The sequence below is a fragment of the Condylura cristata genome, unplaced genomic scaffold (assembly GCF_000260355.1).
Source record: "Condylura cristata isolate star-nosed mole 26May11 unplaced genomic scaffold, ConCri1.0 scaffold00001, whole genome shotgun sequence".
NCBI classification, from domain to species: domain Eukaryota; kingdom Metazoa; phylum Chordata; class Mammalia; order Eulipotyphla; family Talpidae; genus Condylura; species Condylura cristata.
Window position 1 is genome coordinate 68,889,409 of NW_004567102.1, and position 18,953 is coordinate 68,908,361.

General features: G+C 41.9%; 1 protein-coding gene across 1 annotated transcript in view; it reads right to left on the reverse strand.

Moving 5' to 3' along the window:
* SLC2A12 (solute carrier family 2 (facilitated glucose transporter), member 12) overlaps positions 1-17,724 on the reverse strand; it is a 51,481-nt gene extending 33,757 nt beyond the window's left edge. Inside the window, exon 1 of the mRNA XM_004673869.2 lies at positions 17,537-17,724. Within this exon, the coding sequence (XP_004673926.1) occupies positions 17,537-17,651 (115 nt within the window). The 5' untranslated portion in view covers positions 17,652-17,724. The remainder of the gene's footprint in view (positions 1-17,536) is intronic.
* Between the last annotated feature and the right edge of the window lie 1,229 nt (positions 17,725-18,953).

Below are 18,953 nucleotides of genomic sequence, written 5' to 3' on the forward strand. Positions count from 1 at the left end.
TTTCAGTTTTGCAAGGTCAGCAGATGACAGGGGGTGACGACTGAACAAACAACAATATTGTTTAGTTCCTGTCTTGGCGTTGGATCAGAAATTGAGACAGCCAGGCTCCTCTAGCCCATGCAGTTCTTAAAGGCAAACGGTCAGGGGCAGGACAGGGAGAGACACCCCCTGTGCGACCCTGGAGTGAGGAGTTGTGACCTCTAGGAAGCCTGCTTTCCTGTGGTTTGGGTCACAGTCGGGCCAGTTAGCTTTGGGTGAAGACAGGAGGTGTGGGGGAGTTGGTATTTAAAGTGCTGGGAAGGCTTAGCGGACACAAGAAGACAGACGAGAAGGAAAGGAGATGAAGGAGTAGGAATGGCATAGGGGAAGTCCGCATTTAGAAGAGGAGGCAGCAGCAAAGGGAATGAAGAAGAGACAGAAGTGAGAAGTGTGTAAGAAGGATGAGAGCATGCTTGGGCTCATGGTTTTTGCAGACTGAGCCACAACCATTAAACCCTATCCTGGAGGTAGGGTAGGGGAGTGAGGAGGTTGAAGGTGTGAGTAAAAATACCATGTGGCTTAAGTGAAATGAGCAGTTCAAATAAAGGTGATCTAAATCCCTCTTGCCACAAATATTCAAGATATTTTGAATCTTTTGAGTCCTGGTGGACTATGGGAAATGGAGGTGCCAAAAACAAAGTAAAAAAAGCACTATTTAGATGGAGGAAATAAAAATGCAATAATCACAACAAACTACCACATATCAATGAGCATTGCAAACACAAATTATTAAAATTGAAATTAAATCTGCAATTTACTCAGCTAATCAGAAAACAAATATTTAACCCCATTATGTGATTGGCAGTTTCCTAGGTACTGGGAGGTACCTAGTAATGAAGAAAAACTATTGGTTACTTACCATTCCCCCCACCCCCCAAGAAACATAACATTCTGGTGATAGCTGTAGTATCTAATTTTTATTATGTACTGTTTTAGCTTTTACTCGCATACTGACCTGAAAGCACTTTCTTATAGGATCATTTATTTCCTGTTTCTACATGTTCTCTTTATTCCCCCAGGGGATTCTAAAATCCTCAACAACAAACTCCTCTACCCCAAGGACAACTGGGTCAAATTCTCACATTTGAATAAGAATATTATACTGCTTAGGATCTCTGCTTGCTCATTTTATCTATGTTTGATGTGTTGATTACTGTGCATATTTTGACAGTTGATCTTTGATATTTAGAGTAGAGAAATAAATGACTTTGGGGAGTTACAAAGTCTTCAGAGAAATGAAACACTTCAGGGGAGCAGGTTGGGTGAAGGAGATCAGAATGACAGTGAGGAGACCAGAGGGCAAAGGTGCTAGAGAGTAGACACCAGAAGTCTCCAGAAGCGGAACACTGTCCAGGCTACTTTGTCCTTCTCCTTACCCTTCCTAGTTTTCCCCTTTTGTTAGATGAGAAATAGTGTTTCCTTATAAAAAAGGAAGACACCGGCCCTCTCTGGTGGCACAGTGGGTTAAAGAACTGCATTGAGAAGCTAAAGCCACTCCTGCATGAGTTCGATCCCCGCCTGCCCCGGAGGTGACCACATGGCGTGGCAGACCTCTCCTGACCCACCACCCGCTGCTCCCCTCAGCAGTGTACTTCATCGATCTGCCTGTTCTGTTCCCCACTCTGTGTCTGGTGAGTCCTCTCACCCTCCGCATCTCTGGCCTGTACCCCAGTTCTGTACGAATAAATAAATAAATCTTTAAAAAAAAAAAAAAAAAGGAAGACACCTCGAGATATTGTAGTCTTTTCCTTTGATGCTCTGTTATCCCACTTTAGAATGTGGTGGATTAAGGAGGAGTAGGGGAAAGAGTGGCGGAAGTCACCAAGTCAGCCAGCTGCAGTCTGGGGAAAGAGAGCTAACAGAAGAGGCAGGCAGCTTCTTTTTCTGCTATCTCAGTGGGCTGAATACTTTTAGTCAGTGTTCGCAGTCATGTACAAACTGGGATGTGGGCAAAGGGCCTGGAAGCCACCCCAGGTTAGTGTCCCTCTTGAGACCTAGTGGCTAGCACTGAGTCTCATTCTTCAGAGATCCCATAACATTATTTCCATATAAGTAGATAATTTAAAAATAAAATTATTGCTAAACAGTATCTATCTATCCAGCAATTTGCCTTCACAGGCTTAAAAAACAGCAACAGGATTTTCCATGAACTTATTCCCACCTTGTAAGGGAGAAAGGGGTATACCAGCCTGTGTCATCTGCTGTAGAATTAAGTTTGAGTTGTCTGACTTTTGTTTGAGGAGTATGTCTTCCTGTTGTGGGTTTTAAGAGATACTGCTCAAAACTAGCTTCTTCATGCATCTCACGACTGCTATTTATTACTGCTCAAGTCCACGACAGTCCTTAAGCTCCCCATCCAGATTGTTAAATTCTATATAATTTATGTGTTAATATTTTACCTCATTGTTCACTTGCTGCTTGCTTTCTCCCCTCAAGTGTAGTCCCTGTAAAATTTCCACCACAAATTCACCAGTGCAGCATTGCCATAATCCCCAGATTATTAAACTTCATTCAGCATGGAAGGTAGTCCCTAATGCTTCCAAGATTGCAGCCCCAGGACACATTAGAATTTCCACCCAAGTCATTTTTCCAGTGCTAGTTTTTTTTTTTTTAGATTTATTTATTTATTCATACAGAACTGAGGGTACAGGCCAGAGATGCGGAGGGTGAGAGGACTCACCAGAGACAGAGTGGGGAGCAGAACAGGCAGATCGATGAATTACACTACTGAGGGGAGCAGCAGGAGGGTCCGGAGAGGTCTGCCACGCCATGTGGTCACCTCCGGGGCAGCCGGGGATCGAACTGATGCAGAAGTGGCTTAAGCTTCTTAGTGCTGTGCTTTAACCCACTGGCCACCAGGGAGGGCCTCCAGTGCTATTTTAACATACAAACACAATGGAGGCATACAGGAGCAGGCTTTTTCCTATGTCTACTTTTTGGATAATGATAATAGAAGCAAGCTATTATCCTATGTTCACCAGAAAGAGATAATTTTCCAAGGATCTGGCAGTGAATGAGGAAAGAGGACACCACAGGAAGTAGATCTGGCACTCGCCTACACACTGTGGACTGGAAGCAACTGGCCCCTAAGGGTGAGGACTCAGCCGCCTGCGGTTTCAAAAGGCAGCTGACCTCAAGTCCCACTGAACTCAAAGGTCAAAAGGAAGTTTAGCCACCCCAGCCACTTTGCTTCCCAAGGGTCCTTCCTTTACATTCATTTCCCTCCTAAAGTGCCTTGGGGAATGTTTGACTTTGTGCAGACACCACGGAAGCGCCAAATTCTGGAGTCCTGCAGGGTCCCCGCCTGTGGCCCCTGCATCTCACTTCTTTGCTAGCTAGGGGCTCAGCAGTGCTCCCAAACCTGAGTCTTTATGCAAAGGCGCTCTGGGACTCACAGCAAGGGTACAAAGGACAGGCAGCCCCACAGTCTCAGAGGACAGCGGCTACAGCCACAATACCGGCATTGTCTGCGCTCCTGGTGAGTCCTCTGAAACTACATTGTCACTGGCGCGCACACCAAACACTCTCTTTTCCACAATATTTGAGTTGCTGCCTGCTTCCCTCTTGTCTTTCTTCCCCATAGGCCTCGCACAGCCTATGTACATAATGGCTACACAATGAAAGCTTGCCGGCTCACTAAGTCCAACTGCAGACTGAAAAGCGTGCCCAGATATTTTTGGCAGGCAGCCAGGTAATTATACAGCTTGACCGGCTGTGAATGCTTCACAAACGTAAAAGACCCTCTACTTCACGTTACTGTTAGAGGAAAACTCGCATTGTGCGCCCTTCTCGGCTTCTTTCTCCTGAATACCTTTAATCTTAACCCATTTCCCAAGAGTTGTCTTAAGCGCTACCTTCCTTTATGAGAATCACCTGCTCGGTCATGTAGTAAGGTACCCCCACCCCCTCTACGCACCTTCTCTGCTCAGAGGGCGTTTCACAGCACCTGTGACATTTTCAGTTACTTATTTATCCACTTGTTTGGGTCTTACGCTCTTAGATGGAAAGTGCTTGAAGGCAAAAATCCTCCTTTATTTTTAATCCCTGTAGCTAGGTACCTGAGAACAGATTCTTGTAAGCCCTGAACGTACCAAAATGCCTGGATGCTTCAATTCCTACTCAAAATGGCATCGTATTTGCATATAACCTACAGTCTCTCCCCCTACGCTTTACAACATCACAACTAACACAATGTGAATGCTAAGAATGATATAATTTGTTTTATTGTTGTATTGTTTAGGAAATAATGATGGGAAGAAAGTGTGTAGGTCATCAGCCTAGATGCAACTGTTGTGGTAGGCTTCACTACGTCAGATATGTTTTTCCATCCTTGGTTGATTCCAAGCATAAGAGGTATTGTGGCTTGTGGCTATGGAGGGTCAACTATATCTGTATTCTCTCTGTTCTTTGGCACAAAGCAATTACACAACAAATGTTTGTTGAGTGAATGAATGAATGAATGAATGATAACTGCACCCTAAAACACTGCTTCTTGGTCCCCTCCCCACAATTTTATCAGCCTAGGCTAATAGCTGGCACCATGTAGTAGTCAACACAGAGAACTTTATATTTACATAAGTGTTTAGCATTTGAACAGCATGCTATTAACATTTCTATTAAGCTTCTGGCTCTATTATTAGCCAGTTAATATAACACCCTAGCAGGGAACATAGTGTTTCATTGTCACCACATATTTATACTTTATTAAATGCCCCACACATGTACTTGTTGTCTGGTGGTTCAGACTCTTTGTTCAGTAGTCTCCTGTCCTTGCTTCAGATTTCAGCTCCCACAACAGTCTTCAAGCACCGATTCTCCAACCCACATGACCCCTTGCTGTTTCTGGAAAAGTCCAGCACTTTCTCAGACTTTTGTGCCTTTCATAATACTGTTCTCCTAACCACATGTCTTTCCCCTTCTGTCACAGCTTAGGGAAACTCATTTCATCTTTAAAGAACCGGCTCAAATACCCCCTCTACTACAAAATCTTTCCAGAGCTCCTCTCTTCAGTTAGCATTAATCTCTTCTCTTGCTTGACAACTGTTGCCTTATAGCACTTCTGATTAAATTTAGTTGTAATTGTCTACTCTTAGACTGGTGTTGCAGAGTGTCTCAGGGGAGTGAGGTTACCACACAAGGCTGAAGCAAAGCTCCAGTTTGGTAGAGGCTATTGGGTGTTGAATGATGGGGGAGCACTGTCGAAACTAGAAAGATTCCTCGAGTCTCCCAGAGAAAAAGCATCTCCTGTGGACTGTCACCGGGACTGTGGGGAGTAATTCCAACAGCTGTCAAAGGTCTCAAAGGCAACCTCTTTTTCCCTGGATTATGTATAGTTCCCCAAGGAGGCAAATATCAGGCACTGTCTTCTAACCATTATCCCCTCCTCCCCTGCACCTAGGTCCTTTCTTTAGCATACAATGAAACTCAGAAAATTTGGCATCCTTCTTTCCCTGTTATTTGAGCTTTTTAGGGAAAAAGGGGAACTTTTCTTTCATTTTTATTTTTCAATCCCAGGTTTGTTTTTGTCATGTCCGGTAACAAAAGTTCCTTCCCCTTGCCTTGTTCAACCTTGCTCTGCTCCTGTTTACCTTTTCTTGCAGTCAGAACCAGAAAGGCAGGCAAAACTGGCTGAAACAAAGATGGAAATGGAAGACTGGGGTTAAGTCACAAGCCTGTGATCACAGTAAAAAGCACAACCACCAGCATCTACAGACGTGGTCAGGACTAAGCTTGGTCAGGACTAAGCTTGGAAGAAAAAAGGTATGAAAACCTGCCCTTGAAACCCCTGCCAGTTTCTCTGAAATCCCGCTGACACACACCCCTTCGCCTCTGCTCTTCCTTAGTCCTTCCCTGTATTAGTCTTTGCTTCTCCCCAGTTCAGGAAGATGGTCTTTGCCACAGTAGTCACCCATGTCCTCACTTTTGCTGGCACCCTGTTAAGTCGGACTCGCTTCCACCTGCTCCTGACTCTCAAGTTTGATTTAGCTACAGTGAATGGTCAGACCCAAAAAAAACTCCTGTAATATTTTCATTGTACTTCTACAAGTGAAACTAATCTTCAAATTCGATTTCCCAACATGTGGCTTCATTAACTGTCTTTCTCTGCCTGGTGACACATGTAACATTCAATTTTTTCTTTCTTTCTTTCCTTTCTTCCCTCCTTAAGCTGGAAATAGGCTGACTAGATGCTTGTTTTTTCTGTACTATTCCCCTACTCAGAAAAGCTTTCTTCTATATTTTGGATTCCTCTCCACTATTATTTGGCAATATAAATACATATTTTCTTTCTCACCTCTCTCTTCTTGCCCTTATAAGCATCCTAGAATAGCTTTTCATGTTTATCCTTCACATCACAGGTTCCAGATATTTCTGGTCCCGCTGTTTTTGTCTCCGAAGTCTCTTGTCATGTTTATGTAGGTCCATTGTATCTCTGTTCTCAGCCAGCTGCAGCTTTACCTTCATTCTGATCAGATACTGTCCTACATCTCTTTATTTACAGGGTCCATTTAAAAAAAAATTACGAAGACCAAAGATCAACCTTTCTGATATTTCTTCTCTCTATATAGAAAAATTAGGGCCCTCCTTGGTGCAACAGGTTAAAGTGCAGCACTATGAAGCGACTGCAGCATGAGTTCGATCCCCAACCAGGGAATGACCCACATGGCACAGCAGACCTCTCTTGACCCACCCACTGCTCCCCTCAGCAGTATATTTCAGTACATCCATCTGTTCTGCTCCCCACTCTTTCTCTGGTGAATCCTTTCACCCCCAGCACCTCTGGCCTGTACCCCAGTTCTGAATGCATAAATAAGTAAATCTTTTTTAAAAAAAGAAAATTTAAAGTGCATGCGTTGCTTTTGTTTTTAAAATGTACTTACCAATAACCAGATAGACTACATTCTCTTTACCTAGACCCCATATTAATTATAATATTTTTGATATTAAGTAGCCAAAAAAAATCCAAAAAACAGGACTTGAAACATAATGGTATTTATTATTTAATTAGCAGACCAAATTGAGTTTGGTGTCTCTGAGGACTCACATGTTCTCCCTCTTCCGGCCTCCCCAGAGGGTTAACTTTCATCTTTGTCCCCCTGTGTGCAAGGTGGCTGCCACAGCTCTGGGCACAAGGTGCCCTCCCAGCAGAGTCCATAGCAGGAGACATGGAAAGAAGGCTTAGAGCCAGGGCTGGTCCCCCACCACCTCTTTCCTTTTCCAGGGAGAAAACTTGGCATTTGCCACTCTTCTATCTGAAAGGTGATGGATTCAGAAAACAGGACCACCAAATATGATACCTTGGCATGCTGGGTGTTTTAGACGGAAAGAGTTTGGGAAAAAAGAACAGGAAAGTCAGTCACTCTGGCCCCTTGAGGTACTCCCACCCCCAAGCAGTTCATGAAACTCTCATGTGGGAGCTGTCCTCCTTTTACCCGAAGAAAAGAAGCTTCCTTATGGCCATCTCCAAAGATAAAGGAAAGTCAAGAAGAATCTAAACAAACAGGTCTGGAGGAATTTTTTCAAGTTTACTACCAAAACTCATATTCCTTACTCTATCTTATTTCTCTACAATTGTCTACATTTCACCAAACTTAACATAGAAAATACTCAGTTATAACTGTTTGTTTGGGTCTTCAGTTCCTTATGAAGGCTTCTCTGTCATGTAAACCTCAAATAAGTGTGGGTGCTTTTCTCTGTTAATCTGCTATTGTCAGGTTTTCAGATCCAGGTATGTACCTGAAATAAACTTACCTCCCCTCCCCCACGAAGACTTACTCTAATGACTCATTGACCAAAATTGGTGGGTTCCATGGTCAAACTTGACTGCAAGAATGACTAAAAAGTGATTGTGTGAATTTAGTTAACCAGAGGAAGGGCCAAACTTTAGAAAGGAGTTGAACATCTTGGGTCTTCAGTGTTGGGCACTCCTTTTTCTAGCTACCTGGCTGCTAGAGTCAAGAAGAAGTCAAGAAGAATCTAAACAAACAGGTCTGGAGGAATTTTTTCAAGTTTACTACCAAAAACTCAACTTTACTACCAAAACTTATAATATTATAAGAAGCCCTGAAAGAAAAATTGATGCACCCAGCCTAGTTTCTGATGCTGGGAGCTATTTTCCAGGTATGACTCCTTTGGACAGAGGAAGGAATTTTTTCGCTTCTACTTTTGGGCTCTCTCATTATAACTAAGGACTATCATTTTTTGATTTACTTAAAAAACAGCCTGTAGGCCCTCCCTGGTGGCTCAAGGGGTTAAAGCACAGCACTGTGAAGCCATTTGCAGCAACTGTGGCACAAGTCCACCCCTGGCCAAGGAGGTGACCCACATGGCTCAGCAGACCTCTCCTGTCTCACCCACTGCTCCCCTCAGCAGTGGATTTCAGTAGATCCACTTGTTCTGCTTCCCACTCTGTCTTTGGTGAATTTTTTTCACCCCCCTGCACCTCTGGCCTGTACCCCAGTTCTTGTAATGCATAAATAAGCAAGTCTTTAAAAAAAAAAAAGAAAGAAAGGGATCTTCATTATATCAACAGCTACTGAAAGTTGGAAAAAATAATAATTCAAAAGATAGATTTGCACTTCACGTTTTCAAACCAATATGGAAAACTCAATGTTCTAGTGGATACAGGATACCTTTCTGTCATTCTATTTTTCTTTTTTTAAAAAAGATTTATTTATTTAGTTATGCCTACAAGAACTTGGATAAGGCCAGACATGGGGGATGGGAGGATTCACCAGAGATAGAGGGGAGCAGAACAGGGAGATAACCTGAAATTCACTGCTGAGGGAGCAGCAGGAGAAAGGGGAGAGTTCAAGGGCACCATGTGGGTCAGCAACCTGGCCTGGATCAAACCAGTTCTGCAGTGGCTGCAAAGAGCGTCAGAGTGCTGAGATTTAACCCCTTGTACCACCAGGGAGACCTTGTCATTCTATTTTTTTTTCTAATCAATAAATGTAAAACTTTGAATATTACTATGTGAAAATTTGAAGTTTTTTTTTATATAAAAGGTAATCTGTGTACTCAAACGTCATTGAGAATAATAATTAGGGCTTTTAAATTTCTTTAATTAAGGAAATACAATGGGGAGAAAATAAATAATATTGGAAAGTATATAGATAAGTACCTCAAGACCCATCTGGATGTTAAGGGAGAAACTCCAGATCAATTGATAAGATATAGGTAGGTTTGTGAAAGAGGGAGGGAGAGTGAGAGAGTAAAAAAAGAAAGAGAGAGATACCATTAAAAAAAGGTTGGCTAAGCAAGTTGAAAAAACAGGACAGGTGGAAGAAAAGGTCAAAACAGACTGTCAAGTTGTTGGGAATGAAGTGAGAACACAAGGAGATAAGATGCTTATGGATTTTTTGAAAGTTGTTTTATGAGAAATTCTCTAAGGTAGATTTGACAACAGAATTTTAAGGCTGGATCTACCTAATATTTAATTGCACTACAGCCTTCTCCAAATCCTCAGAGAAAATCTGTAGTTTGTGTGAGTGGGATTTGAGTACATCCGGCAATAGAGGCTGTAATCCATTCATGGTTTGGAGCAAGGTTAAGAGGGAAGACCAGCTGCCGGAAGTGAAGGGCAAGAATCCAGTGGAAACAGGAAGTACAAAAAACAATCAGAAGAATCACAAACCTCTGAAGGTACACACTGTGTGTTCAGTGGAGAGTGGAAATGTGTGGAACAAGGAAGCATATGTGGATTTAACCTGTTTTTACTTAAATGTTAATAGAATGGAGATCCCATGAGCTTAAGGGCTGGAGACATGCAGATGAAGTTTTCTGTCACAACTACCATCTCTAAACAGTTACAATCTTTTCCTAAGAATTCCTCTCTTGTGGTACCCAGCACACAGTGGCTTCCATATATGGTATTTGCTGATGTCATTCTCCACCCCCCTTCCCTACATGCTCTGTGCTCTTATCATACAAAAATATTTGCATTTCCCTGAGTGTGCTCTTCTCTCTTCTCCAATGTTCTCAACAAGCTATTTTCTCTGTTTAGAATATTCTCTGTAATCCTACTGGGTTCACTCTTCTCTCCCATCGTCATCCCTTGTCACCCATTTGGCCCTTTCTCTCATATCTCCCTCGTAAGCCTCAGGGCTCTGAAGGTATATACTAATGTCCATTACTTTACATTTAAGGATTTTTCTTTACCATCTTGTTCATTAGATAAATGTCTAGTGTTTGTGTTTACCATCCTGACTTGTTTTACTACATATAACTCTATCAAACACCCTCCACTGTGCTGAAAATGCCTTTAAGCTTCCTTATAGCGTTTTTGCACCATCTTGACCCAATTATATATTGATAGAAATTCAGGTTCAGTTATACTATCTTGACTCTGCTTAGACAAACTGTCTTCCCAGTCCTTCAAAAATGAGCAAAAACTGTGCACTCCCATAGCATTGTATACCTGGCCACCCACTCCACCTGTGTTTTTCTGATTTTTTGCTTCTCTTCAACAGATGGCAATTAGCATTGCATGGAGAACAATTGTTCCTCATTGAAACCAAGTATCTTGTCATTTTCTTAGTAGAAACAAAATTTACTAAAAGTTTGGCTTGCACTTATTTAGATCTTATCATTATGATGAGTTGGTAGAATCCACAGCTAGGAATAATGTCCTAGATATAACTTCTTACAGTCATGTATTCAGCATGTGCCTCTCATGTGGTAGGTACTTGCTGTGTACTGCTGAATTTAAATGTTCTTTAGTTCAGGAAAAATACTTCTTCATTCATTTACTTAACAATCAAGGGTGTGACCTGTGCCAGGCCCATCTTGGGCACAGATGGCTGACAGATTCAGCAGAATGGACAGTGCAATTGGGGGTTATGATGAGCACTGGGCTGACATGTTTCTTAGGTTATATGTGGATTTAATGGCACAAATGGTGGCATCTGTGCCACATGCATGTGATCCCTGGTGAAAATGCAGAGAAAAAAGCATAGTTCCTACATCTTAGGAATTGCACCACACTTTCTAGGTGTTTGCAGTCAGTTAAGAGTTTTGATAGTCACAAGAATAAATATTTTACCTAAGAGCTTATAGTATCATCAAAAAAGACAGATTACAGGGACAATTAGGGAATTGGCTGAAACAGAAGGCAAGTAAGCCCTTTAACAGGTACGCTTCAGATCACAGAATGGTCGGACACACAGATAGCCATGCCAGATGATATTATTATTATTCAAGTGGGTAAACCCAGCACTGATTGTGGGATCATTGGATTCAAGTGCCTGCTGTCTAATATCTGTGCTCCCAGGAGTGAGTCACTTTGCTGCTCTCTATGATTTACCTGGCCTTACCAATGTAGGTACAGTGTGGAATTAGAGCGCCTGATGTGTGACTGACTAGACCTTGATATGTCTCCTAAACTTTCTTTCTCCCTGTCCTTCTGCCTATGACTTTCTTCATAAAGTTGTTGTGAGAATAAATGAGAGGGTAAGTGCCCAGTGCATAGTAGTAAGCACTTGGTAAGTGTTGGCATTGTTCTGTTAGCCTCAATTACCCTGTCTTTGAACCAGGAATATTATCATCTGAATGGGTTAATGTAAAAATAAGAAGGGAATAATAGTGTGGCAATGAGAATACAGGAATCTCATTTAAAGGTGGTTGTGAGGCTACAAGAAGTTTATGTGCCTGGAGCCATTCCCCACTACAGAATCCAACTCCAGGAGCCATCCCTGCATCTCCCTCAGGAAGTGATGTTGCTTGGCTGCCTCAGAGGAGGCAGCCCCCTTACTCAGCAACAGCTTGATCAAAGAGAGAATGCAATAACCCAACAAATGAAGGGCCCATATCCTTCGAACCTTCAGTTTCTTCCAAAAGACTCTGCATTTAAAACAGCTCCTCCAAAATTTCTTTCTTCATCCTGGGGAAGTATGGGAGTTTTATGCCAGGAGGCAGCAGGTTCCAAATAGCTTTTTGTTGTTACTGAATAACCCATTTTGCTGGTGAAATAACTGGCTGCTTATTTGTTGGAGGTCAACTACAGTAATAGAAGCACTTGGTGCCCATAATCATTCGACAAAAATTTGTTAGTCTGAATTGATGAGGTAAAATCTCCATAACACTGATGCAAAATTTTGAACATTCTCTCTTGCTGATGGCAAAGGAAATAAAATGATACCTTGTTTCCTGCAATAATAATTATGGTTTCCATAATTTCTTAAATGCCTTTGTTTTGGACAGTACCTACAACATTCAGCTGACTTCATGAAAAATTCTTCATGGACTTTGCCTTGGGGGTTTCTACAGTTTAGTTTCCCAACAGAGGTAAGACATTTCATTGGCTTGAGGTTATCTCAGTACAACTGATACCAATTGCTTTCCTCCCCACCTCCAGTCATTCTCAAAAAAGTCTTGCACACTGAAGATGCTGTTTCAGGCAGATCTCCAAATTAGCACTCCACATAGCTCAACTAGAGGCAAATCCAACATCAGCTTCTATAAAGTGTGCAAACAGGTGCATCCAAGACTTTTTGGATAAAGTAATATGGATGTAGCTAAAACTCCAGGATATAACCAAGCCAGGAAGACCTGAGTCATGAGTGTTTCTGAGAACAATTACTTCCAAGTCAAGCACAATCTAATAGTTTATACTTAGTCAAACAAATGACTGCATTTCTCTGTCTGATATTTTGGCAGGACAGTAGAAAGTGAGTCATTGCTCAAAAAGCATGAAAGCTCCTAAAATTAGAAAAATATAATAAATTATATCTTAGTGTTATTAATACTTCTCCCTAACTGGTATAGGAAAATTAGTATTTCGTGGTGGCATGGTCATTTAGTAAATGCATAGGTGAGTGTGTCGGGACATAGGAAGGAAAATGATATTAAGAGCAAACAACAACAAAAATAATAACTTTTGTCACTTCACTTTTTAATATCTGTAAAGCCTGGAATGATGAAAATGTCCCAGGTCTGGATTTTCCCAAAGTGTGAAACACTTCACACCATGCTTGTCTTTATCTATGATAAAGACAATACATTTGACTCAGTGTGTTTCAGTGGGTATTTGGGGGGGGGTTCCAGGTTCTGTGATTTTAACTGAGGTTGGGTACTTGCTGAGGGAAGATTGAATAAGATGTCTTCCTTACTTTGATATTTGGTATTTACCCCTTAGGGGAAAAACCCATTCAACTGCCCCCCTTTCTCACCACCATAACTTTGGGTCGTGCTGGTGGTTTTCATTCTTGTTTTATTCAATAATTCACCCTTTTGGGAAGACTGTTCATAAAAATAAAAAAATTGAGTTAAAAGGTCAACTCAACCTACACATCTTATAAAACCAGTTCTTGCTCATACAATCTGGACAAGTAGTGCTCCTACTCTTAGAATTTAGGCTCATTGTATGCTCACACCAGGCTGTTTGGAGCTCAGAGTGCTGAGGCTGAAAGTACTTGGGTTCCTCCAATGGAGAAAAGTCAACCGACAAAACCAGATTCAAGGCCTATTTTTGAATGAAAAATAAAATACCACATCTGAAGCAACTAAAGGTTGCATTTTAAAATTGATCAATTCATTGATGATAAATATGTGTACATTTGAGTTTCCTGAGGGGGGTGTAGATTGGAGTCATAGTTTTTGAATTCTGTTTCCAGTACTTAGTGTAAGCTCTTGACCACTAGAAAACACCCCCCTGAAGAACCTGTGGGTACTATATCAGGATGGTTTGCCTCAGTGTTCTGAGGGCCATCCCCAGGCCTGCTCCTGGGAACTCAGCTGCCTCAGCAACTCCTGGCAACCTCAACAGAGAGAAGGGTGATATTTAAGATGATGAACTACTGGGATTGGGGCACACATTTATCAGAACAGACACTGGCTGTAAAACCAGCTTGGGCACCCTGTTGTCTGCCGGCTAATTTCAGTCCTTCCAGATCATCTCACTGCTCGGCAGTTCCTTGGCCTGACTTCATCTATGTGCATGCTTGCCAGGCCCCCTCCAGAACATGTCTGCTGCTGCTGCTTTAGTAGCCAGAACACGAGTTGTGGCGAGATGCCTGTCTAGGTGACATGATCTAAAAGGGCATCAAAGTCCTATAGTGTAAGCCAGTCACCACCAGACTTTGTTGTGAAATACTTCACACCATGCTTGTCCAAAGCCTTTTTTCTTTTTCTAGAGTTTGGTCAAGCTTGACTTATGTCAAGCCCAGGAAAAGTTTAAAAAATTAAGACTTTGATGTGATTTCCAAGTGGGGTTAACCGTGCAGTCATCGAGAGAGCTGGCTGAGGTGAAAGGGGAGATGGTTGTCTTTAAAGCTGACTGTATTTCCAGTTGAAAGTATAGCCCTCACAAGTTCACCCTTATAAATTCTCCACTTTCTTGGGAATATCAAACTACACACAACAATCTGTTGTTGTTAAGCACATGTGATTTTAAAATAATAACGTTTGTCCCTTCACGTTTTAATATCTGGAAAGCCTGGAATGATGAAAGTGTCCCAGGTCTGGATTTTCCCAAAGTGACTGGTCTTTTGGAATCCTTACTCTCACCACCAAAGCTCTGATATCAGCTCAAGCTGGTTGACTTGACTTTGTCTTCCCTGGGGATAAATTTGTTCCTAAAGTCTTCTCAGTCTCTTGCAAGTAGATTTATCCCCAACTGCCCGAGGAACTCTCTTTTCTCCCTTTCCTATGGTTACCGACCTGTTTGACTAAAGACCATCAACTCAGCTTCCGTTTTTAAAAAGGCAGTCAGTTCCAAACAACTCCAAGAACAATTGTTGTAGGTGACTCATCTGGATAGCAGAAACGTGCATCTCTGAGACCTCAGACTGTGCCCTCTGGGACTCAGAAGGGCTGAGGAGGGAAAACACACAGCCCTGTCAGTTGGGTGAGTACAGTTCTGGTAATCTGGGTGCTTGGGTTTGCGGTGCTGAAATCTCGCATTCACACAGTGAATATTATTCTTGGTTTCTGCTTTTGGGTTGATCCAAGTGGAAAAGCAGTGCCACAGGACTCAAGCAGTGCCACAGGACTCAAGTGGAGAGGATCATTGAAGGCAATGCTGCTCGAGCTTTGAATCATGAAATGAGCAGCGTGTGGGGTCACTCAGCTTCTGGGATAGACAAGCAGGCATGGGCTCCGAGGTTAGAGACGGCCAGGGTCAGTGTCCCAGTGGCTGCAGCATGAACTTGAGCCAACCACACATTTCTGACCTCACCTTCCCTGTGTAAGATGCTCCAGATTTCACATTTCCCGCTTGTGTCTGCTATTGACTCTGGACATCAGGCTTTGCAACTGAACTTAACCCTGATCTGTATGGTCAATGATAACCGTCTGAGTCTACTAGCACATTTACTAAAAATACTTTGAGTCACAATTTCTTGAAAATGAATTTTAGTGTTTTAGTTGCTTGTCATTGGAACAGAGAATTCTTTCCAGTTTAAGGAGAAGTTAGTTGGCCAAGGAAGAGCTGCCAATATTTTTTACTGTGCACAATTGCATTAGGGCAGGCAAGTACAGAAATCATGGGTTTTGTTTTGTTCTGGCTTGCCTTTCAGTATCTTAAATGACTTAATTACCTTACCCTGGGCTGTATAATTCTTTCCTCTCTGTGCTTTAACTTCCATATAGGAATTAAAAAAAAAAGTGCTAATTCCAAATACAGGAATAGTATGATAATTATTCTGTATGTTTTAATGAATTTCCTGAACGAAACTATGGAAGCCTAAATGTAAAGAAGCCAACAGGAATATTTTACAAATAGTTCTTTAAACTTCAACATTTTATAAAACAGACTAAATTAAATCCCAATAAGAGAGGTTAATCAATTTGTAAAAACCATACAGTGAGTGAGCTATGTATTCTTTATATACATATGTAAGTGTAATCCCCTTTGGAGACACAAAGATATTTAAGACACTTTAGGGAAATTTATAAAAGTAATAATTTGGAAGACTTGTATTCATCTAAGTATAAACTGTATATGGCACACATCAAAGTTGTATTGATTTAAGATTTTAAGAAAATACTTAGCTTTTCTAACTACAAAGATTCATTTAAAATTAAATTTAAAAAATAATGTATGGCTTATTTATTTATCTTTACATCAACGTAAATAGTGGCACGTTAAATGGAACATCATGTGTGGATTCAGACTTTACAAGCATACACACATGTGAACCTGTGCAGCTTATCCTACTGTCCTTTCCAGAATACTGTATTTTCAAAACCATATCAAAATTAAAAAGCTAATTTTAAATGGCTATTGTGGAGGCAACTTCATGGCAAGCTTATTTTTCACCTTTGTGACAGTATCACTGGCTCTATTTAGGGGACCCTTTCATTGACACCACCACAACAGCTTGATCTTTCAAGAATCAGGGAGAACTTTGCAACCTTTCCCCTTTATTCTCAAATGCAAGTGCATGAGCCAAAAAGCACACTTAGAGAAAGGCACAGTTTTGCAAATGGGAGGGCTGAGCCATACTGAAAGATGACCCAGATTTTCTTTCTTGATTAGAAGTCAGGAAAGCAGGAGAAGGAGAAGGCTGAGCAGGGAGCAGAAGGGAAAGAACAGCAGTTTTTCAGTTCCCAGGGGGAGCTACTGCATGCCTCCCAAAGAGGCATGCGTTTAAGATCAGACAAATCCACAATGCCAACATAAGCATAGAGTTTCCTTCCAAAGCGAAAGGTAAATGCCTTTAATGTCTTGGATTATTCATGAATTCCAGTGTATGTCCAGGAATGTCTTATGTGATTAGGGGAGCAGAGTTGAGGGAAGCAATAGGAAGGGTGCTAATGGTGCTTGATTTTGATTTTATTCCACACCACAATTCCTTTGTATTTATTGAGAACAAACTAAATGAATATAGGAAGAGGCAAGCAAAGTGTGGAATGTATTTTCAGGAATGATGAATGTGGAAGAAAAGGAAAACATTTGGTTTAGCAAAGATAACTGAAATGAATGAAAATTCCCAAATATCACTTCTGGAAGGAACAATTATCAAATAGACCTCAAAATAGACCAGTTGTAAAGAAAGCAGGAGCAAATGAAGCAGGCTAAGGTTTAGGCTCTGAATAGTGCCACAAATGAATTACTAATATGTCAGAAACTGAAAAAGAAAGTTATGTTCATTGATGACATAACATAATTTCATGAAGTGCACTTGAACTACTGATTAAAACGACTTTCTTTGACAGACTGCCCATTGACAACAAGAAATGAAAGTGTGTGTGTGTGTGTGTGTGTGTGTGCATGGCCATGTGTGATTACCCCTATCTTGCTGGTTACTCTCTCCCATTGAAGATTTTACATTCCATTATGTCAACACAGGATGAGACTCCTCAAGCCAAGAGCAGAACTTCAGTGCTCACGTTAAAAAGCTCCTTGTCACTCCTCCCATCAGATCCTGTCCCCTTCTCTCCATGCGCCTAGCACACTCCAGTGCAAACACACACACCACACACACACACACACACGCGCACACGCACAGGACTCCAGTGCAGCCTGCTTCCAGCAGGTCGATCAGCTGCCTCGCTTTACCTCTCGCCCACGGAGGATGCCGGCGGCTGCTGGCTCTGGGGCTGCCTTCAGTCTCCAGGGCTCTGCCCTTCGGGTTCAGCAGGCTGGGGCCCTCTGTGTTTTCAACAGGTACCATGGTCACGTAGAAGTTACAGCTGCTCCCTCGGCACCAGACCACCCAGTCTTTCCCCACTGACAGGAGCGGTCACTTTCCCCATGGTCGCATGCTAAAGAAGGTGGAGGAAAAAAAAAAAAAAAAAAAAAAACTTCGGGCAAAGCCAATGTGATTTGTGACCAACTTTGTTTCTATTTCCGAAGGCTTTGCCCTTTTCGGTGACACAGGCTGTTGCTATTCCAAGCAGCCTATCACAGGCAGTGGGAGGGCCCTGCCTCGGAGGATTGTTTTTGCCTTCAGATGCAGACTTGGAAGCAAGGGGTTAAAAGGCTTGGGAATCAGAGCTCGGACACCGTGTTTGGCCATGAGCTAGGGCAGCTCTGGTATTTCTGCACCTTTGAAAAGAAGCAGAGAAAAAGAAACAGACTGCAACGCACACACGGAGTGTGAAGACGCAGAATTCTCCAGATTGTATCAGTGAATCTTAGAGAGGAGAGCAATTGAAGTAAAGACTTGCCAGCAGGAAAAGTGTCTTAATTTTTCAGAAAGGTTGTTCGTGACACTAAGAGTCGTGACACTTACCAGCTTAAGCAAAGCATATAACATGCTTGTGGTTTCTACCTGATTATTTTCTTCAAACTCTTGGAATAATCCAAGGCCGGCAACCAACCATACACACGGGCATAGGTTCCTTGGAGTTCTTATATCTTAGGACTAGAGCACAGTGATCTGGGATGTACTCACAGTCATCAGTAAGACAACACACTGGTATCCATCATGTTGCAGCTGTCGAATTTGAGGGGGAAAGTATTTCCAATTTCGAAAGGGCAGACTGAGGGTGCACTCTGGGGATGGCAAGCACATCCTCTGAAGCAGTGTCAGGGCCTGAGGAGGATTCCTTTTTTGTGAATTTATTTATATAAAAGAGCTTAGTTGTGATTTTTTTTTAACCTTAAGTTACATACTTAGCATATCATGTTTAGCAGAATAACTTATGGAGAGAATTGAGATCATTTTAGAAAACCATTTGGAATAGAAAGTAAAATTTATGGAATACTTAGTGTGTGCCAAAATAATATGAAAGGCTTTCAACCAAATGATTCTTTTGAAAAACAGTGGTGAGGAGAGACCCCTGTTACAGACAAGGAAATGGAGCTGAGTAGCTGAGCGAAGTCTCACAGCTGGCCCGTGATGGAGCTGAGATGAGGCAGCTTAGTCCCATCAATCTACATGCTGGCTGCTCAGCATTGTCCTTCAACTGTCTTGGCTTCCTTCACTTTTGGCCATTGTTGACCTTAAGAAGATGCCATGAAATAGGGCTTC